General features: G+C 41.1%; 2 protein-coding genes across 3 annotated transcripts in view; one reads left to right on the forward strand and one right to left on the reverse strand.

The window, feature by feature from the left end:
* Positions 1–1,912: 1,912 nt before the first annotated feature.
* Positions 1,913–9,056, reverse strand: LOC112112198 (cyclin-dependent kinase 4 inhibitor C). Of its 2 annotated transcripts, none has more exons than XM_024208009.2 (2): positions 7,604–8,040; positions 1,913–4,221 (listed from the first exon to the last, which is right to left on the reverse strand). In XM_024208009.2, exons 1-2 carry the CDS (start codon positions 7,730–7,732, stop codon positions 3,841–3,843), a joined length of 510 nt encoding a protein of 169 aa, XP_024063777.1. In that variant the 5' UTR covers positions 7,733–8,040; the 3' UTR covers positions 1,913–3,840. The 2 variants fall into 2 exon arrangements, 1 of the variants encoding a protein (XP_024063777.1); XR_003369797.1 differs by lacking the exon at positions 7,604–8,040 and adding an exon at positions 8,090–9,056 and having other exon boundaries at positions 4,140–4,221.
* Positions 9,057–14,565: 5,509 nt separating this feature from the next.
* LOC112112195 (FAS-associated factor 1) overlaps positions 14,566–22,805 on the forward strand; it is a 320,608-nt gene continuing 312,368 nt past the window's right edge. The window contains exon 1 of the mRNA XM_026651874.1: positions 14,566–14,908. Coding sequence (XP_026507659.1) covers positions 14,864–14,908 — 45 coding nt within the window. The 5' untranslated portion in view covers positions 14,566–14,863. The remainder of the gene's footprint in view (positions 14,909–22,805) is intronic.

Genomic DNA, 22,805 nt, shown 5'->3' on the forward strand with positions numbered 1-22,805 from the left:
TTTGCTCGCCTGCCGTGGCCCGCCCCGAAGGGCTGCTCAGACCTGCCCCAGGCAGACCAGGGTGGCTGGGTTCAGCCAGGGTACCCCCTGAGACCCGACTTCATCTAACTCTCTCTTTCGAGGGGGTTGGAAGCAAATCCGACATTTTGAACGCATTTGTTGTGGGGCAGATTTTTCAGCCTGGCTTCTGGTTCCATGGTGAGAAATGTCTTCACCCCCCTCCCCCTCCATCATGTAAAATACAACAGTCTCTACAAAGCAAAATACAGAAGCTTTTCCTTTCCTGGCTTTTTGGTGGGAGTTTCACCAGTTTAGTAAGTAAATAATAACAATGTATGTCTGCTTTTAGTTGTTCAGTGATATGCCCAAACCTCTTAAAATTAGATAATTTTCTGTGCGTTATATTTTTAAAAGCTTGAAAAATATATTTTTTCAATGATTTCTTGCGACTTTGCATTAATGAGCCTTGCATTGGCACTTAATAGTAAGTTCATTTATTATCCCACCATAGAATAAAACATTTATTTCATTCCTCTAGTTGCACAGATTACCACAGGAAGAAATTTAATTCATTTAGTTAAATACGCAGTCATTTACTAGATTAATAGTGATGCTGAATTCATTTTAATATGCCGAATGCTAAGAATTGATTCTATACCTTTCCAGCATAATCACATAATGGGTTTCTTTATCTGCATTAGTATTGGACAGTTCATTCTCTGTTAATCTCAGGACATAAAACTGGTTATTTCATTCTATTACAAAGATGCTAAAATAGTTTTAATTATATTGGTTCCATACAACAATACTTTAAAATTTGTCCTGGCTCAAATGGAATTCAGCAGTGACTGTCATTGTCCTGAAGTCAATTGTAAAACAAAGGCCAAATCCAGCAACCTTGCTAAAAGCAGTGTAAACCCTTTGGATAGGCTCAGCCCCCCAAATTTGTATTTGTACATTGCCTGTTCTTTGTTTATCCCTGTATAGTTATCTATTTTGTGCTCTTTTCATTATATTTAGTCTGTGCTTGCTGAATGTGTTACTATTTGTGTGCTCATCTCAGTGCTACGTTGTTTATTCCCCATTCCTCAAATGCTATATTAATCTCTGCTTCTATCAGCAGGACCCAATAAACTATCTCAATATTATTTCGTTCTAATTTGTACACTACACTATTTTGGATTTCTTAGTAAATATTAAACTGACACATTCACAAACGTGGAAATTTTTAACACTAGTTTTTGTTGGTAGACTACTGATAGGGAACTACAAGTCATTTCTGAAACCACATTACATTAGCAATGTTTTTTCAATATGAGGATCCTTATTAATGTACAGCCCTTTTTTTGTCTATGCTCAGTAAACTTTAGAGTTTTTTAGAAAAGATAAACTGACAACCCCCTTTCTCCAAGTCAGATGCTATCTCCAACTAGAGTGTATAGGGTGCCACTACGGTAGGAAAAATGTGTCTTTACCTTCCAATAGTCGTTTTGTAGTTGTTGTAAACTTCGTGATGTAAAAAAAGGAAAACAATAGTATTTTAGAAGTATCAGAATGAGAAGTTTAATTTTCAATCTTGTTTCTGAGAAATAAAGAACTGTTTACAATTGAAATGTCAGAGTAAACAAAATGAACGTTAAATCAGGGGAGTGCTTTTGTATTTTATTTATACACATTGCTAGCTAGAGCTTGGTCTCATTAGAAAACACCCTCCATCTATAAAAAGGGGTCTGAAGTCCGTTGTAACTCAGCCATATTCCTTGCAATGAATACCACTATTTTTGAACCCAGGGACATTAGATTTGGAGCCGAGGCTGTTTTTAGTAAGGAACTAATTAGACCGGTTCGGTTTAAATTAAAACTGGATGCTTGTAGAGCTCCGGAGGGAGGTATAGCAGATGACATAGAAGCAAGACAGCTCCACAGATGAACTTTGCCTTCAGATTTAGAGAATGTTTCCCTGTGGGTGTGGGGGAGAAAGTGAGAAAACATAGTGGAGACTCAGCTGTATAGTGTAACGATGAATAATGTGAATGACTAGTTGTAAAGATGGGAAAAGAATGAGGACATCACGCAATGTTTTAGGCTGAGTGGCAAAGTGACAAGGCCATTCTGTGAGGACCAGCAGGGGTTTGTTTGTGGCCATGTAACCCTATCGGATTGTGAATTGCACTCCAAGGTTTTAATAACTCAAAATATGTTTCTTTTACTAATCTTCATGTAATTTATCGTGTAGATTCTTTCATAAAACGTGCACCACATGCTCCGTCCTATTTAAGGGATTGATTTAGATTATTTATGAACAAAAATTATAACATTGAAAATAAATGCACACAGCTCCATATGTCAGAGAGGTTTTTAATCAAGAACACAGCAATGTGACAGCGAGTGTATACTAAACATGTGATAAAGTTTCTGAAAAAAATTTTTTTTTCAAACAATGGTTATTGATTTTGGGGGTAAAACCTTTTCTGAAAAGTTAAAATAATCGTAACTAAAGTATATTCCCCCTTTCGATGCTATTTTGTTGATATTTGTAAATGTGTTCATTTTACAATGATTTGATTCCATCTCTTTAATGCAGTCAATGTTTAGAATATTAAAAATAAAGCACTTCAAACTGCTGATCTGCCAAACAACTAACACCTAGAACATGGTATAAAATGTTGACAATAAATTCAGTCCCACAAGGTGCTGAGCATCGTCAGCGCCCATTGCATTCATGGAAGCAGAATGCGCTCAGCACCGCGCAGCATCAGATGGTAAGTGACTGTGGGTCTCCGAAATACTACCAACCGTATTGCCAATTCGAATATTCAGGCTTGTGTTGCGTTTCACGTGCAAGCGATAATATAATGTTATTAAAAGCAAACGTGATACCCTCTAAATTCCATTGTATTTAAATATCCACGTTTTGTGAGATGCAGCTATAGTAAAATGGTTAATTAAAATAAAAAGTTGGTGGAAAGCAAATATTTCTTAAATAGCGTCTACCTTCTCTTCGATTGTGGAATGACCAGAAAACTAGGATCTCTCTGTTGGTATCACAGCCTTATTATACCCTTTCCTCTGACAACGGTTGTCTGCTGCTTGTTTTGAAACTAGGAAAGTGCATTGTTCAGTGCACAGAAAACACGAACAACCAAGCTTAGCTGTTTTAACCTCTGGCAAACAAAAAAGCCACTTACATTGTTTCTGTTCATCAATTTCAGAAGCAGATTTGTGAAAGATTAAATACAGTGAAAAAGAAAAGTATAATCTCAGTTTAGAAAGCAAATTACCTAGTTCTACAAGCTCTTATTAGTGTCCAAATGCAGCTATTTCCTAACACTTGTAGGGCCCCGTCCTGCTGTCTTTACAGGCCAAACGTCCTTTAAATCCAAGCTTTGCCTGAACCACGGGCTACACCCTTTAATATCCTGTTTTGTCAGAAGCAGTGCTTCAAATTGCTAGGCATGATCTTAAGAAAAAATATCACAGTAAAACATTTTAAAAACGTAAATGTCAGAAACATAAAGCATTTTAGCATCTATCTTTTTTAGTATTAGTGACCTAAAACAAACGAAGAAAGTGTAAAATTATACACTGCAGGAACTAAGCAAAAGCGATCAACATATGTCCATTTGTGTCTCTTCTAGCATTGTGCGGATGGCAGGTGCAGGAAAATGCTATTGGTGTGATTTTTAAATATATTCATTTTCACAAAATCTACACCTTTGCAGTTTCACCAGACTTGCACTAGTTATTTAAAAAAAGAAGAAGAAGAAAGTTGTAATAAATGTTATTAAAAACAAGGACTATAAGCTTTAATGTCCAAATAAGAAGTTGTTCGTGTTTGATTTAATTCATATCTGTAGCTTCTGCACTTAAAGTGCTGCCTTCCATTAGTTTAACTACATCGTTCCTCTTGTACAGTTTAGCCAAGTCGTAGGCAGTGTCTCCCTTCTTGTTCCGATGTCCCACCTTGCTTTCTGTGCGCTTAATAAGGAATTCCACTACTGGGAGGTGGCCTTCTTTAGCTGCCAAGTGCAATGGCAGGTTTCCCTCATTATCCTCAATGTTAACATCAGCGTTAAACTCCAGTAAAGTCTGCAGCGTGTCCAGGAAACCCGCTCTGGCTGCATCATGAATTACAGCGAACCCTGTACTGTCTTTCAGATCAGGATTAGCACCTGTAATTAGCAACTGCCTGGCAATTTCAGGATTCCCAAGTTTCATGACCTAAAGAGGAAAAATAAGAGTTATAATACTCCAAATAATATTAGAACTGCTTGTTTCACTCACTTGTTTTAGAATCTTCATTTTTATATTCGAGCTTTGTCACTGTTGGAGATCTATTTTACCTATGCAGAGGGACCCCGATAGAAAATTGATGTGAGGGTAAACTTAACTTTCCAATTTCTATACTAGCCACAGTAAGTTTACGAATAATTTTATTCTTTCGGTGAGAAATATCTTTCTATCTCACAGGAGATTAATATCAAAATGAGCTAGTGTGGAATATTGAGGTTATCATGCTTTTTTATAATGTTGCCTTCTATCTCAACTTTTTCATTGCTAAAATCTATATATAATTCGGTTTTACTTATAATAAATATTGAGAAACTTTCATTAACTTCAACTCGTTAAGTATAAGATGGATAACTTTCTGAGACTCTGATATTTATGCTTTCAGTAACACAAAATGTAGGATAAACTCTCCAATAAGTGTTTAAATTGTCTGTTTCTTGTTATTAAATGTCAGTCTGACCGTATACATGTCCCGTAGTTCTCTATATAAAGAAAATAATCCTTCAACGTTTTCTGCAAGATCTGTGCTTCATTGTGTGCTGCCCAAAATGGAGAACTTAAGAGCGATGACTTAAAGTTCACATAAGTTCTTGTAAAACAAACATTTTTATCTCAGAGCTTCAGAATTTCTGTCTAAGCAATCTGTCAATGTATGTTGTTAAAAATAACCCTCTTCAGAAGAGCGATCAGTGTTCCTAATGATTCTTTTTGTTAAGTAAAACTTTATTTCTTTAACCTTGTTTGATCACATCATTAACCTATTATAACTGAGCACAGGGACATCTTTGATTAGGCGTTTGAGTGGCTTGGCCTGACCCCAAAGTTCGCCAGAACTTCTGTCCCTTCAGCCTTTAAAAGAATGAAACAAGATAGATCGTTTATAATTTCCCATGTTACAGTCTATGTTTTTTCAAGACCAAGTATTCAACTACTCTAGCAGGAGACAAATTTATTATCAACATCAGATAAGGGAAAAATACCTTCTTTGCTTCTTTAGAAATTTTCAACCGATATCTTGAAAATCTTGCAAAGAAGCTTTCTTTTACTAGCATAAACAAGGATTACAGTTACACTAGTCACCACAAATTACAAATTTTACACGGCATTTGTTGAAAATCTGCCGTTATTGAAAAATAAATGTGTATTAGGCTTTGTGAAAAAGGCACATGTAAAATACATATTATTATAGGATAGGATAGAGTTGGGATTGGGGAAAGGTTATCTGTGATAAGAGATAACTGAATGTTTCCTTTACATTACCTGCCATCCCTTTCAATTCTGGATAGAGATTGTAAGAGGTACGGCTATACCTCTGGAAAATAAGTGAGGGCATCGTCCTCTTTTCCCCCCCTTTTTTCTTATTGTTTGGTAAATCCTGGGCGTATCTGTTATTCTTTTGGGGAGCCCATCCTCGATTCCTTGCGCACCCTAAAACTTCAGTGTGATATAAAAGGTAATGCTAGTCGGATTTAGGATACAATTGTGGCTTCAAATATCAGTGATATTGTAATTTGGGGGTGGGGGACGTTGAGGGGGGTGGGGTAAGAGAGACCTGTGGAACAAACCTGAAGGAGGTCATACTGGAAACTCAATATCTGAGGCCTGCATGAGTACTCATCATCAAAAAGAAAAAGTGCAGAGGAAAATATTTATAAGTAGTTGTTTAAATTAGCATAATTGCATAGGAGAATATAATTGCACTTTCATCCGGTTCATTACCGAGTGAACAATATTTGAAAATGTTGATTGACAATATTCTTGATCTCTGTCACCTACCCACAACATGTTTCAGGTTTATGCGTACTGAAAATAAGTAGACAGACAACTCTGTTTTGACTGGAGTTATGGTTCATTAAATCAGTGATGATTAAACTGCAATAAAAGTGGATATTATCAGATGGATGCTTATGTTTAAGATAGCTGGGTGGTATACCAGTGTAAAATATTTCTCAAGGTAAGTCCGGTGATTGTTATTTTTTTAAAGCCCTATATTTACTGCAGCGCAACTGAATTTTTCAGCCTCATTTTAAGGATAAAAAATTTGGCTAAACGTTTCCTGATTTCCTACAGAAGTTAGTTTGTGTGAGGTTTCGATACAAGTTATTTCATTCTCTTATAAGGTGCCTGCAGTGTCACACAATCCCCTACTTATGTGATAATAATAATAATAGTGCAAGGATAATCGTATAGTTCTTGAGTTTAACTGAAACAGAAAAATAAGAATGATTATTGTGTTCAGACAAGAATTTCCTCTTTTCCAGATCCTGCATTTTGATTTTAAGCCAAAGACCCAGTAAGTGCCTGGATTTCAGTCGCAAACAACACAGTGCCTGAAAAGAACATTTCAGAAGTGAACAGTAGTTCGTATTTTAAAACAAAGACATGTTTTTAAAAGTGTGAACTTAGAAAAACAAAACTATGACTCTAGTTTCACATTTCCCTGCACCGTGTACAGTATAAATAGCCACAGAATTTCACCCTAGTTAAAAATTGCCAGTTTCACGTTTTCGTCTGTATTCTAACATTTTCACCATCATTATGATGATCCTAAGAGAAAAAAACTTTAACCAATTCCAATATTTAGCGGTTGGATCCGTTCCAACTACTGCCTCTAAATCTAAATACTGTAAATTAGGACATACAATCGTATAGCCTCCGAAATGAAATCTTGAGTTCATCCACTAGTGTCCGGTCTGAAAATACTATTTTTATTCAGCCTTAATTATGAATGGCTAGGCAAGTGATTCAGACTGAACTCTAACTCATTCGTCTAACTGTTAATGTACATCTAAAAGGTACTCAGTGCCTGTGCAGCATGTGTCCAAATGCAGAAAGGTCATTCGTCACAAACACCGTAAAAAGGAAAAGTACCATCCACTCCAGAATAAATAATCGAGAACATTAATGTATTTTTCTACCGTATGTTTTTTAAAAACAACACAAAACCTCAAATAATAATACGTATGTGTTTACAAATCTATGAAACAGTGCTCAGCTAGGATGGTTTCTTTTCATCTCGCCAACCTTTTCTTTGCCTTCCTTCCCCTTCCCCCAATAATAAAACTGGATTAAACTCACAGTCTATTTGATATTGAGGATGATCCCCGTTTAAAATAATGGTTTTTGGCCAGTTGTATTTCAAGTACGTCATTTTAGGGAGTTAGAGCCACTAAAGTTATAAAATATGGCAACCAACTAGGTTAAAAAAATACAGATATTTTGTTACACCAGCCTATTTAGAACGTTGTCTTTCAGCAACCCGGGTCACGTAGGTAGCAGTGATGAAATATTTTCTCTCTCTCTGGATACCAACCTGCAGCGCAGTCCTCCCAAATCCATTTTGGGCATTGACGTTTACATTCGTTTGCAACAAATTAGTAAGTTGCACTAGGTCCCCCCTTGCAGCTGCGGACGCCAACTCGTTCCCCAAAGGCTCGGCCATTCTTTAAGGTGACTGACGATCGAAAAAAAGGTGAGTTTGGGGGTTTTTTTAACCAGGCATGACATCGGAGACTGACAGAAGGACTGGGATGGTTAATCTTCTGGAGTAGACCTTGTAGTAAATACTCGTAAAAAACTGCTTGCCAAGCGCCCGCCCCTAAATTCACACGTGATTATTCAGCAAAACTGCAGCTCCACTTGAAAGAATATTTCTTTGCTTCTACACGTAGAGTAACTCACATTATGGACTTTGGCCATTTTAAAGGGGAAATATATTAATATATAATATCTTATATGTGTTACATATACATACACATACCTAGGAGACTAACTCAGACTGAAGAAGAAAACAACCCACCCTTATTCAAGTCGAGATTTGAGACTCAGCGGGAACAACTTCGCAGAGAAATCTTCTTAAGCCGTATGCATCCGTTATCGGTTGGGGTTCCCCCCTTCCTCGCAGGCAGCTGCGTTTATTCCAAGCCAAGTATGCAAAAAAAGAAAAAGGAAAAAAAAAAGAAAAAGCCAAGGGGAGACAGCGGGAGGCTGATCCGCTGCACAGCTCACACACTAGCTGCCTTCACCCTGACGTGTCTCGGTTTCAGCAGCAGAACAAATCTCCCTCGCAGAGCCTCGGAAGAGAACGCGTTCGTGGTCCCCAGCGGCTGCCGCCCTAGGCGGAGGCTCGGCAGCCCCCAGCAATGCTGGCTCGGTGCATTCAGAAGGGCACCGGGTCCTGTGGCTGTCCGAGGGCGGCTGCATGCCGGTGCCAGCACCTCCGCCAGGGCTCACGGAAAGGGGGAGAAGCCCAGCAGCGGCGTCTGCTCCATCTAGCCGGCCGGGGCGATCTCCGAGGTACACGGCGGCATTACAGCTGCAAGCCGCGGGGTGAGCCCTTCCCGCCTATGGCTCGCCGTGCCGCAGGGCTCCGCTGGCTCCGTGGATCGGGGTGTTCCTCTTTCGCTTTCCGCAGCGAGCGGGAGGAGGCAGCGGCTCTCCGGGGCGCTGCTTGGGCTGCGATGTGACCCAGACCCCCCCGAAGCAGGGAAGCGCAGGTCCGGCTCCCCTGCGCCAAGCGGCTGCCGCGGCCGCTAACCGGCTGTGCCCCAGTCCCAGCCCTGCAAAGCAGCCGCCGCCTCAGTGACAGCAGCTACTTTCCTCCTCGCCAGGATCAGCCAAACCCGCCGCCGGCTGCCCGGACAATCGCGGCTTCTGTGGCGCCCCCGACACCCGGCCGGTTTCTGTCGCTCTCTTTCCCCTTCTCCTGTTTTAACCTCATCAGCTTTTTTTGAAAAGAAAAAAAATTTGAGCGCTTTTTGAGTTGAAATACCCGCCCACATTTTAACGGCAGAGATTTAAGGAGGCCCGGCGGAGTTGCTGTGCCGCCGCCAGGCGAGCAGGAAGGCCTGTGTCGGCGCACACCCTCCCCTTCGCCTTTACGCACCGCGCAGGCCCCAGCAGCCCGGGGCAGAGCGGTGAGCGGCAGTTTGCACACTCAGCCTCTTGTTTCTCGTGTGGCATCCAAGGTTAAAATCATGCCCCAGAGGAACAACCCCCCACCCACCCCCAGATCGCTTGCAAGAGGGCCGCTGGTGAGGCCTAAAGGGGAGATTTCCCTTGACACTGCTGCAGGGCCAATGCCTAGGACCCCAGGGCTGTGAAAATGTGTCTGTGGGCAGGCACCCCTCGCTGTAGTCTCTTGCCTTCCGCTGAAGTAGCAACAGGCACCGTTCCTGCCACACTCTCTTGCTGTAATATCAGGACACTAGTTAAGGACAAAGGTTCATGTTCATAGCAGCCTTCAAGTGGGCAGTCCATAGAAGGGTCACCGGGCCCGGTCCTTTTTCTCATTCAGGTAAATGTGGGACCTGCCACTGAAGTCAATGAGAGCAGCATCGGGCCAACAGAGTGTAGCTCTCATCCCGAAAGGAGGCAGTTTCCAGGTCCTCACAAGACAAGGTCATGGCTAAAGGGTCAATGTCAAATTATTCTAGCTGTGAACTGCAATAATCCAGGGCAGAAACCTTTGCTGCTCTTGTCTCTAGCATCCTCGACAAACTGAAAAGTGCCATGTTCAGTGAAAAATACACATGACTATAATGGAAGAAATGCGGGATCCACTTGTATGTCAAAGGAGAAAGGAGAAAGAAGTAGCGATGAGAGGGCGTGAGGATTTTATTGCCAGAGGTGACTAAAATAATTTGAATTGTAAATGATTTTAAATACCGAATTGCTCTAAAATCGGTGAGCCTTAGAAGCCTGAATTCCACACAGGTCATCGCTCTGAAAAGTAGGCTGTACTTCGGCGTCAGTTTCCGGACTCCCACATAAGTATACCTAATATGTTCCTTTGATAAATAATCTGTCAATCTATTTTCCATGCATAAGCAAAACGTTCATTTTAATACACACTCTGGCTAACTCAATAGATGTTGTTAAATGGAAGTGTTTAGAAACAATATCAGATAATTAAAGGAGCCGATCCTGCACTCCCTACTAGGCAAAACTCCCATTGACAACAATGCAAGTTTTGTATGCGTAGGCAGCGCAAGTCCAGGGCCTGATTTAAGATGCCTAATGCTAGAAATATAATTTGTTTTTAAAGGGACATGTCAATCTGAAATATAGGTAGTCAAAAAGCAAGTTAAACGTAGTTAGAAGTACTGCTTAGGCGTCTGAGTCTCCGGGCAAAGTTCCGTGGCTTCACAGCCACATTTTCCTATTTTGAAAATGTTTTTCTTTTCCCTATTGTTTTGTGAAAAACTGACACAAGCAACAAGGGAAGCTGATGAACGGGCTGTTACAGTGAATAGCACAGGAAATAGTAAAACTGACTATCGTCACATTGTTGTCAAATGCACAAAGCAAACAAGATGAAAAAAGAGCAAATACTTATTAAAATTCTGTTATAATAAACCTACGTGTTATAAGTAACAATAGGGGGTAACAATTTTCTAGGCAGAAGTGTGATTTTTAACTACCTTCACAGTTAATTCCAGAAATGTATGTTTTCAATAACACTGGTTTTCTGAAAACAGGCATTATATTACAATATTATTTAGAATAGGGTGTTGCACTAGGTAGCTTGCAAATACATTCTGCGCTGACTTACACCTAGTTCAAGTCTATTAACTTTAATTGAATTATATGTAGGTTAAGTCACTGCAGAAGTTGACCCATAAATATTATATTCTTTTACTAATCTTTGCATAGGACACTTAAAGAAGAAGAATCCTTCTTTTGTTAATAATTTCAGCTAACAGAAGTGACTGGTCATAGTCACAAAAATAGTTTACTTTGAGACAGTGAAGGCCTCTTTTTCTTTTGCAGCTGAAATTGACCAGCCAGAAAAGTAGCACCATACCACCTGATGCCTTGTATGTCCTTTTAAAATGTTTGTAGGAAGGAGCATGTTGTTTGTAATTAATTACTGTTAACAATTCTAAAGAGACATATCTTATAAAACAGAAAGAGCTGTATCAGCGTCCAACACAACAGTCAAAAAAACAACAATCCCCAAACCCTCTGCACACAGATATAATCATCGGACATCGCACGGAGTACTGCAAACATGTACCCACCTGACTTCCCTACCTTCCAAGTACCATTTATAATTTATCCAGTATGTATAGGAAACGCCCAGTTTGGGGCTCATTTAAGAGTTGTGAGGGGAATAAACGAAGTTATTTATATTATTGTAATCTGGACTGCATGTGACGTAACGTAGGTTTAGTATTTTTCATCTTTTTCTCATTTTGGCCCCGATCCTGCTCTTTATTTAACTTAAGATGGATACTTTTCGCTTCAAATATTGCTTTGATAAGTACCAGGTAACTAACCTTTGACTACAGCTGATGGCCGTGAGTAATATTGCAGCGCTATTTACTAAACTACAATTTTAAATTACTGACAGAAAATAGTTGGCTTTAATCCAATTTACAAAACTTGCCTTTCAGCCTTTATTATAGTTACTCTGTCGTAATATGTGGGTAGATTGGTTTCTAGTTGAGTATATACTGTCTCTGGTATTGAACCACATAGTGTATATAGTACAGAATTGTCGGTAATGTCAAGCAGTGGAAAAAGGAGATAGTGTGGCAGTAATAGCTGTGTCATCTATAAATTCTGTAAAGTTAAACTAGAATTATTAAATGAACAACGTGTAGTAAATCTTTACTGCAAACCCAGCCAACATGAATTGGAACAGGAGTAGGACGAAGTAGAATATCCAATTTGCATGTCATATTTTGCTTTCCATCACAAGTAGGGCTTTGATATTGTCATAGTTCACCTTGAAATTATAAAACGATTGTCTAGTATATGAAACAAGCCATGTGTATCATAAAGATCACCGTTCTTATTAGCATCTAGCAATGTGCCTTAATAATTCCATGTCCTGCTATTTTACCGCTTTCTTGTGAGCAAATGGTCTAACCTGCAGACAGATACAGTTAAACTTATCGATGTTCGTCTGCAGCTCCTAACTTGCATGTAATGTTTATTTCCCTAAATCACCCTCCTTTTCTTTAGTGGCTTCCATTGTGACTTATTCTTTCTCTGTTTTCCTCTCCCCCCTCCTCCCTGTTAGTATCAATCCTGCCATTATTTTTCTGATGATCAGCAGGAAGCACATCTATTCTGAACAGGCTTGTATATATCGTCTTACAAACGCGAAAATAAAATTAGTCAAGAACTAACTCTATATTTCTTAAGATAGAAAAGAATATCTAGAATCGTAAATATGTTGTAATGTAGATCTTGTCTATCGTTTAATGTTAAGAAGGCTGTGTGATTGATTCTGTGTTTGACCTTAGGTGTCAGCGAATTAACTTGAAATTATGTAGGGCGTGGAATAAAACAAGTTGGATTAATTAGCCAGTTAAAGAGTCAAACTGTGTATATAACCAGAGGAGAGATGGAAAACATTAGGGGACATATATTTAAAAATAACAAACAACGCTGAAAACTAGGACTTGCATAAATATTATGAAACAAGCTTAGTGATTATATGTAATGGGGCTGAGACCTAAAGTACTGTTGTGGGAAACCTAAGAGTAAGGGCTATTATGCATATTAACATCTGTTGGATCATAAACCTATGACAAATTGGTTGTTTCCCATATGAGAGGAGTTACAAGGACTGAGAAATGAATCTTGCATATCTAGCCATCTCTTGTATTTTTTTTCCATTAAAAGGAAGTCACTGTTTGCCCAGTGTATAAAAAAAATCATGTATTATCAAAGGAAAAGGAAATAATGTTTAAGGAACAATTAATCTGGCTTGGAGCTGAATCACTATATTTATATGTCACAATGAAAGCACCTGTTTTGTTTATCAGTAACTATCTGTTTATATACAAAGCAACCAGATATTGTGTTACAGAAAGGCAAAATTATCTCAGTCCTGCATTAATTATAAACACAACAGATAGCTAAAACACTTCTATGGGTGTTCTCTTTGAGAGAGGTATTTCCATGTGGGAGTGTCTTTGGAGGGAGAAATGGTATCTTGCTTAGGCCTCAATGGGACAATAATGATTTGATGTTTCATCCTGTGACTCATAGCTCCACTGAGTTACACCTTAATTCAGGCACACACAGTATAGTTCACAACATAAATACACCTAGGTCTTTGTCATGCTAGATGGGAACAGGTAATCCAGGTCAAACTAGTGATTGCTAGAAAATATGTATAAAGAAATAGCCTAATCATCATACCGATGAGCAATTGTTTCAAAAGTGAAATAACATTTGTCATTAATATAGAGCTATGTCAAAATGCCAAGCAGAACGGATGAAGTTAAAATAAATCAAGATATTGAATCTCATTGAAAAAGAAAGCAGTCATTCATAACCAATGGGAGCTTCTTCAACGGGGGCTTTTAACCCTCAAATGACACCGAGATTTAGAGAGACGATGGGTGAGGTAATAGCTTTTATTAGACCAGCTTCTGTAGGCGAGAGAAACAAGCTTTGGGGCTACACCGAGCTCCTCTTCAGGTCTGGGAAAGGTCCTCCGAGCGTCACAGCTAAATACAAGATTGAACAGACGCTGAACTATCTGTATCATCTTGTAGTTATCTGTAACCCTATCAGTCCCTTTCCCAGACCCGAAGGCAAGCTCGGTGTAGCGGCAAAGCGTGTCTCTCTCACCTAGAGAAGCTAGTCCAATAAAAGCCATTACCTCAGCCAGCTTCTCGCTCTAAAACCCTGGCACCCCCAGGGCTTACATCAACAGTGCATACTGAGACGTAGGACTGTAGGGCGACGTTTCCTTGTGTAACGAAGCGGATCATGACTCCAGGAAAGGCCCAAACGTGGGCCAAGTGCCCCCTAGCCATACCAAGCGTTATTCCCTGCTTTGGAGTGAGCGACTCCCTCCTTTGGGATTGTGACCGGTTTTAAGGCCGGTTCTAAACTTCCCCGAGGCGTGGCACGAGTTTGCGGTGTGTGTTTTGCAAAGGGAGACCCGGGCAATCCCCTCGAGGCCGGCGGCTGGCTTCGCGGCTCTCCCAGCAGCTTGGCGCAAAGCCGGGCCACCTTTGCAGCGCTCTCCGGGCCTGGCAGCTCCGCGCCCCGCTCCCAGCTGTGCAACGCCGCCGCCGCAACGCCCGCGCCCGGGAACCCAGCTTCCCTCGGCGCCCGCCCGCCGGCCCAGCAGCAGCGCCGGGGCTCGGCGCTGCCGGACAGCCGGAAAGACACAACCGCTCTCCCCCTTCCCCTCCCCCCCGGCTTTTCTTCTCGCCGGCGCTTGACAGGAGGGTCACGTGGCAGCCGCAAAGCATCTCTTTGCGACCTCAATGACAGGCAAAATGTGCGACAGACGCTTTGCGAGCCAGGGAGGAAGCAGTGCTGCCTCCTCCTCTCTGTGGCACGGCAGCGGAGGGCGCTGCTCAGAGGGGCCGGCTGCGCCCCTGCCCCTTCAGAGCCGAGCCCCCTCCTCCCGCCCGGGACCCCCCTGTTCTCCGACGCCGGAGCGAGCCCGAGGAGCGGCCCCAGGAGCAGGGGAGCAGCAGGGGGAGTGTCTCGGCTCGGAGCTCACATGAGCTCTTAGCCTCCCATCCCCGGTCCCCAGCAGCAGCAGGCTCCAGGTGCACAGTGCAGACAAGAGCAGGGGACCCGGCCGGCTGCAATGGCGTCCAACATGGACCGAGAAATGATACTGGCAGATTTTCAGGTACCTTTCACCCCCCCCGCTTCCCCAGTCTCTCAGTCTCCCGCCCCTCTGCTTTTCTTCCTCCTTATTTCTGTGCCACCCCTTCTTTGTGCCAGGGTTCGGCTCTGCGGGCGTGGAGCCCACCCCCCCAACAGCTGTGCGCTCGCTTGTTTTACCTTGTAAAATCTGCCCTGCTCTCAGAACTCGAGGGGTGTCTCTGAAACGCCTTTGAAACGCGCAGCTAATAAAGGCACCTTCATCCCTGCCCCCATTCCCAAACCTCAGACAAGCCATAGCCCAGCTCGCCCAGTCCTGGCAAAATCCTGGAGGATACAAAGCTTCTCTTCTCCCAATGGTCACTGTGTGTAACCTCTTAGCTGTCAATAGGCCACTTGCTGTGCTGGAGATGGGTACTAATTTCCATCATAAAGTAAACATTAAGCACACTGGGACCATGGCTGCCTCCACCTGTGATAGCTTTAATGTGTAGGAAGTTTTTTATTTTTTTTAAATAAGAATGAAGAAATATATATATTTGTAGAGAGAGAAATGTTCACTGGGAAGTCTTTCACCATACAAGGAAGTTTAAAAAAAATCCCCAGAATACTTTAATCTCAATTCCAAAGCAAGTGTTTCCAATTGAAAGTGATATTTAACAGGTTTGCAGGTATTTAGTTAATCAGTTCAGTGTAGTAGCTTTATTTTTCTATATGGTTTCCTTATGAACAAGTAAACAGGCATTTACTTCTCTCCCTTCTCCTTTTAAAGGATACAGTAAACTGAAATTGGTTCTGAGTGTGTGTGTGTGTATGTGTGAAACAACTTGTAAAAGTGTCTGATTCCATTGTCTTGCATGTATTTGTTTCGTGTATGTTTTTAAAAAAAAATTCTTAAACCATGTCTATTGTGTGGTGCATGGAAAGACCTTAAATTAACTCTCAGGATTGGGGCCTAGGCCTTTACCTCTAAATTTAAAAAGATCGAGCAGTTCACTAGGAACATAGCTTCATTTGGTGATTATATCTATTATTTATTTAAAAAAGAGAGCTTTTTTTTACCTCTTCTTTTTGAATGCGTGTGTATACATGTATACACACATACATTCATAAAGATATTCCTTAATAAGAATTATTTGATCATAACAAATATAATTTAATGTGTCTTTAAAAAATATTCTCCTCTGCTGAGATGCCTACAAAAAACTTGATAACGAATAGGCTGCTGGTGTGCTGAGACCACTGCCTGTCATGCTGACCAATTCTGTCTCACTGTTCCCTTGTACTCCTCTGTCTGTCTCTTATCTTATACTTAGTCTCTGCCCCAAAGAGTTTACAATCTATCTCTTTGTTCTCTGTTTGTACAGTGCCTAGCACAAGGAGACCCTGGTCCTGGGGTAGGACTCCTAGTTGCTATGGTGGTAATAACAATAAGAGTAAGCAATCTATTATTGTTTATTGCTGTGACATGTTGGGTCATGTTCTTAAAGGGATGATGCGTGGATATTTTCCTTTCATAGGACTTTGACTATGTGACATTGATACTTGTTTATCTACTTTGAAATTTTAATAAACAGCTCTACAGGTAACCTCAATTTTTTTTGATATTTGGAGTGTACAGTACTGTGTAAGGAATAACATACCCCCAATTATATGTCATTAATCTGTAATTCCTTCAAAGGATTCTGGTAACCCCACATACCACAGAAAATGAATTTGGGCCCCAGGCCTGTTATCATATCCATGTAGGCAGAAACTTTCAGAACCTAATTGATGTTGCTGGAACTCCATGGTGCTGCAAGGATCATGTGTGTGAATCCAACTGCAGGATTGGGGCCTTGGTTTGTGCATCCTACCAGAGTCGTAAAACAGAACGCTTAATTCATATACACTTTGCAGATTTTAATACTACTACTTTGCACTTATATAGCACCTCTTTTTTTGGAGGATCTTAAAGCTCTTAATAAAGGTGTGCTGAGTAACTGCAGCAAAGGGTACCTTTATAAATGATAAAGGCAAGAAAGTATTACCTCAGTTTTACAAATGGGAAAACTGAGGTACTGAGCGGTTAAGTGGTGCTTCAAATGAAACATAATGAATGAATGGTAGAGCTGAGGCCAGAACCCAGATCTCCAGGTAAGATTGTCTCATAATGCCCGTTTTTTTTTTTTTTTTTTTTTTTTTTTTTTAAATCACCCTTTCTTCCCCAGCCTCTCATTTGTCTTTTGTATTTCAGTAGCCACCTACTGTGTTTCTGGCCCTCTTTTAATTTTTCCTGCTTCCCATGAAATGATACTGTTTACATTAGTTAAAGGGACATTGTCAATAATTTTTATGCCAAATTTGACCTGCATCTCTAAAATGCTAGGAATTGGTGAGACAGCTTTGTTTTAAATATCTAGTGTTGTTTTAAATTTGCTAGTCATTCACCAACAACTTAATAAAAAACAAAACAGAAGCCATATTTGGGGGGGATTCACCAAAATAATCTTGTATGCTGTTTCTGCTATATTTTCTGTGTTTTGTAACTAACAAATATTGTTCTCATCCTTGAGCATAGTAGTGCAAGATATTTAGTTATAATACATTATATACACTGGAAACTATTAAAACAATTATTTGCAATTCTGTTCAATTAGTGTTTGCTAAATTGGGAGGGGATTTTTGTTTTTCAAACCTCTTTAAAAAAATTACCAAGCAAAGGTCACTATCATAATTATTTTTAACATGGTAAGCGCTCCCATCCCCACAAAAATTCTCCATTGGACTCAGAAATTTTTATCATTGGGTGTTTTCATGAGACCCGAAGGGCGTAATCTTGCTGCACTGAAGTCAATGGGAGTTGTGTTGTTGACTTCAATGGGAAGAGCACCCGATACTTTACATTTAATTTTCCATTTGACTATGGTTGTTCTAACTACTTTTGTGTCCTACAGCACTAGTTTTTTGTATTATTTTAGTTACCTGATTGTGAGATTTACATGTGGTTAGATTAAAACTGATAACAGTAGCTAAGAATAGGACTACTCAAATAGTTTTAGAAGGCACATGTTATGAAGAGAAAGTATCTAAACTTGTAATTCTCTAAGAAGATATAAATGAGGTTATTTGTACATCACAGGGTGAATGAAAAGGATGCCTTAATGCAGGGGTCGGCAACGTTCGGCTCGCCAGGGTAAGCACCCTGGCGGGCCGGGCCAGTTTTATTTACCTGCTGACGCGGCAGGTTCGGCCGATCGCGGCCCCCACTGGCCACGGTTCGCTGTCCCGGGCCAATCGGGGCGGCGAGAAGCCGCGGCCAGCACATCACTCGCCCGCACCGCTTCTCGCCGCTCACATTGGCCCGGGACGGCGAACCGCGGCCAGTGGGGGCCGCGATCGGCCAAACCTGCCGCGACAGCAGGTAAATAAAACTGGCCCGGCCCGCCAGGGTGCTTACCCTGGCGAGCCGCGTGCCGAACGTTGCCGACCCCTGCATTAATGCAAACAGGCTACATAAGCACCCTGCCTAGCCTGTTACATCTCTACCCCGATATAACGCTGTCCTCGGGAGCCAAAAAATCTTACCGTGTTATAGGTGAAACCGCGTTATATCGAACTTGCTTTGATCTGCCAGAGTGCGCAGCCCCCCTCGCCCCCCGGAGCACTGCTTTACCACGTTATATCCGAATTCGTGTTATATTGGGTCACGTTATATCGGGGTAGAGGTGTACTTTTAGGCCCTATTCCTGCAAAGACTAAGTATATGCTTAACTTTATATGCTGTGAGTAGTACCACTGACCTCAGTGGGATCATGCATGGTAGTAAATTTAAGTATGTACCAGTGTTAATTACTGTCATAAATGCAATTCAGAATTTTTTCACTCACTATGTGACTGGAATATGGGGCAAACTGCAAAAAGTTAGTACTTGAAGTAGGTAGCATAAATTCATTAAAGAGGGAATTGGATATGCATTGCTAAAGGAGCTAATACAGGGCATATCTCCAGTTCATGTGGGAAATGGAAAATATTATTTTAAATTGCCTAACACAACAGGACCTTGATCTGTGACTGGGTTACCTAAAGAGCTACAATAACACAAATAATATAGTTTAGAGTCTTCAGTCAGAATTGGGATGCCCCATATAAACACAGAGTAAAAGCTGGTCCCTCTTCTGAATAGTTTATAGTTTAATTAAGAACTTACAATCAAATTAAAAAGGAATGTCCTGAATTTAAAAGCACAGGTGCTGGTGGGTGATATGATTCTCTTGGTATTCAGTATTTCTGTGTAACAACTTTATTCAGCAAAAAAATGATAGGTCTGCCATTTTGGCCCCAGAGATAGTTCCTCTAGGTTTCCGGGGGTAGGATGTTGCATAGCATTAGTGTGATCTAAGCAGCAAACAGTCTGAACCTCTTGTGGAGCTCAGCTACTGACTCTGTTTGCAAGTAGGTGAGAGACACACATGCAAACCCATCCCTGTTGATCATCTCTGAAATTTGCGGTCTAGAAAGAATTGCTCCAAAGGCACACTGGCCAATTTTAGTTTAATTTAAGTTGCAAAACTCCCACTGACTTTAATGTAACCAAGGCTAGAGCTGCACTACAAACTTTTGCCGGCATGGCTCTGTCAGTCAAGGATGTGAAGAGATGTGATCCTTGACCAGCATAACTGTGCCAGCAAAAGCCCCTGATGTAGACATACTTATATTGGCAAAACTGTGATCTTACTTGTGTAGTTTATTTTGCTTGGGGGTGGGGGGGGCGGCTATGAGTGTTCTGTTTATATGGTATACACCTCTACCCCGATATAACACGACCCGATATAACATGAATTCGGATATAACGCGGTAAAACAGCGCTCCGGGGGGGCGGTGCTGTGCGTTCCGGCAGATCAAAGCAAGTTCAATATAACACGGTTTCACCTATAACGCGGTAAGATTTTTTGGCTCCCGAGGACAGCGTTATATCGGGGTAGAGGTGTACCAGTATAGCTACACCAATAAAGTGCTGGTAATGTAGACCTGACCCAGGACTTGGCTGTTGTCTTTTTTTAAATTGTTTGTTTTTAAATGTTCCCTGGAGGATTGTTGGACTTGCCAATTAGTACTAGGTGGTCCTATGCTACGTAGGACGTACTACCCACGTGATGATATGGGAGGAGGGCATTGATGGACCTGAGGTTTCTTGTTGTCTCTCTTCTTGACTGAAGTAAGATGTGTTGAGAGAACACTGCTATTTACATATAGCATAAGAGGACTTCAGATTGTGTTTGATTAAACCCCTGCAAACTATTACAGGGGGGAGGGATAGCTCAGTGGTTTGAGTATTGGCCTGCTAAACCCAGGGTTGTGAGTTCAATCCTTGAGGGGGCTGCTTGGGGATCTGGGGCAAAATCAGTACTTGGTCCTGCTAGTGAAGGCAGGGGGCTGGACTCACTGACCTTTCGAGGTCCCTTCCAGTTCTAGGAGATGGGATATCTCCATTAATAATTTATTATTATTATTTATTATTACACTCAAAGAAAAACAAACCTCTTGATAGTTTTCTACATTTGTTTTTTATTATTCTGTGTTCACTGTGCAAACTGTCTAGTAGTCACAAATTGATATGGAAGTTTTCTTTCATATGTGGTTTGATTAGGGTGACCAGATGAGAGGAAGAAAATAACGGGACACGTGGGGGGGAGGTCACCGGCGGAGCAAAACAAAAAAAGCGGAGTGCCACCGGTGGAGAAAAAAACAAAAGAGAGTACTGCAAAATATCGGGACAAACGCCTAGATATCGGGACGTCTGGTCACCCTAGGTTTGATTGTAGGGAACAGCTGGTGTTACCTGTGTTCCTCATAGCTAGAGGTTCATATACAGAACCAATATACACCTCTACCCCGATATAACGCAACCCGATATAACACGAATTTGGATATAACGTGGTAAAGCAGCGCTCCGGGGGGGCGGGGCTGCGTGCTCCGGCGGATCAAAGCAAGTTCAATATAACGCGGTTTCACCTATAACGCAGTAAGATTTTTTTTTTTGGCTCCCGAGGACAGCGTTATATCGGGGTAGAGGCGTACTTGAAGTCTCTGTGTACTTTTTGCTCTCTATGAAAAGATGTGGTGTAACACTGGGCCTAGTCCTACCAGTTGTAATTGAGCAAATCTTAAAAGATCCTTTTGCCCATCTTGAGTAAAAAAATATTTTGGGAAAGTATCCTCAACTTCTTCAGAATCTAAGCTCTCATCTATTGCTAAATAAAATAAAATAAAATTCTAGTCCTTATGGTTGCAAAGATAAATATCCAAAGGTGAATCACATATAACTGAAGCAGTGCTTACCTCCAAAATCTGCAGACAAGACAAATCCAGTGCTTCTGTTGCTGTTCTTAAACTTTTCTCAAGCTTCAGAATTTTGTCAGTTTCACTGCAGCTATTCAGAACCCCAGTGGCATCAGTGAAAGTGTTAGGTAAATTTCACTTTGGTGCTGCTGCTTGAGAAAGTTTAAATAAAGTTGGAATAGCAGAAATACACTCTCTTCGAAGAAGTGGGCTGTAGCCCATGAAAGCTTATGCTCAAATAAATTTGTTAGTCTCTAAGGTGCCACAAGTACTCCTGTTCTTTTTGCGGATACAAACTAACACGGCTGCTACTCCGAAAACTCCTATGTCAGCAGATGAAAGGCTCTTGGATGGAGGTAGAGCAACAGAAATCCACAACCTACCCTTATAGCACCCAGGACATTGCAGGGCATGAATGGGAAGCATGCAGAGAGAATGCTTCTCCTCCCTACCAGCAGCTGGAAGGGGTGGGTGTCTTCAAATTTGTTGGGTTCCTATTAGCTGGAGGCTGATACAGGAAAAAAAAAAAGGCTGAGTGAATCCTAATTGAATTGGAACCTGCAGTTCCAAGGATCCTAGATACTTAGAATATCCTCTAGATAAACATGATGCTTAGATTACTAAACTGTTTCTTATGGGTCTTGGTATAATTATGTAAGGACAAATAGTATGTTCACGTAATTTAACTGAAACCCACATTGTTAGTTTCCTGCTGGGATTATTAAAAATAAAATCAGAGAACCTTTTCTTGTTTTACTAGTAAGTCCACACACACTGTATCACGCTGAAGTTATAACTGAGAAAGTACATTTGTTTTCAAAACCGTGTTTTCAGCTTAAAAGAAGACTAGATGCTGGCTTTTGAATTTTTTTCTTTATTTTTAATTAGCTTTCTATGTATTGACACATTGGGCCAGATTCTGTTACAGTCAAGCTATCATCAATGCAGGAATCTGGGGTAGAGGAAAGGTGGGAAGAGATGTCTTTAAGCCATTTTCTGCACCTCCTGTATTCTGACACCAGCCTTTGGTATAAATTTGAGCTACCTCAGGGCTGTTGTAACGTAAATTTAGCTGAAACAGCCTCCTATATCAAAAGTAACTGGAGTGTAGACGTACTCCCTCCTACTCCTACCATGCTGCTTATACTGGGGGCTGGACAGTACCTCTCAATCGCAGCCCTGCAGAAAAAACTTTCCACCAAGGACACTGAAGACCTAGTAGAATTGGCATCCTTAGCTTTCCTTCCTGAGAGGAAGGATTGGTCTTATGTTTATTACATTACAAGGACTAAGGATATCTGGATTCAATTCCTATCTCTGTTGCAGATTTTCTGTGTAATGTTTGGCAAGTCACCTAATCTTCACCTCAGTTAAACTGTGATGTGGGAGTAATGCTTCTTTACCTCCAAGGGATATTGTGAATATAAATTCATTAACATTTGTGACGTGCTCATGTACTAGGCCATGAGAGCAATAGAAGTACCTAGGTACGTTTTCTCCAGTGAGGATATTGGAAAAACAGAAAGGCCCCAGGAATTTTCTGTCTACATCTAGCAAAGAGTCAAAAAGCTGCTTACCATGCATGAAGCTGTCTTGGAGAT

This window comes from Terrapene carolina, unplaced genomic scaffold (genome assembly GCF_002925995.2).
Source record: "Terrapene carolina triunguis isolate 2854851 unplaced genomic scaffold, T_m_triunguis-2.0 Scaffold104, whole genome shotgun sequence".
In the NCBI taxonomy this organism is placed as follows: Eukaryota; Metazoa; Chordata; order Testudines; family Emydidae; genus Terrapene; species Terrapene triunguis.

What these genes read in the sequence shown, in the direction of transcription:
- LOC112112198 (XM_024208009.2), bottom strand. Translation starts at nt 7,732, where the DNA reads ATGGCCGAGCCTTTGGGGAACGAGTTGGCGTCCGCAGCTGCAAGGGGG. An exon ending in TTGGGAGGACTGCGCTGCAG is followed by an intron (nt 4,222 to 7,603) that starts GTTGGTATCCAG and finishes TTTCCTCTTTAG; the next exon opens with GTCATGAAACTTGGGAATCC.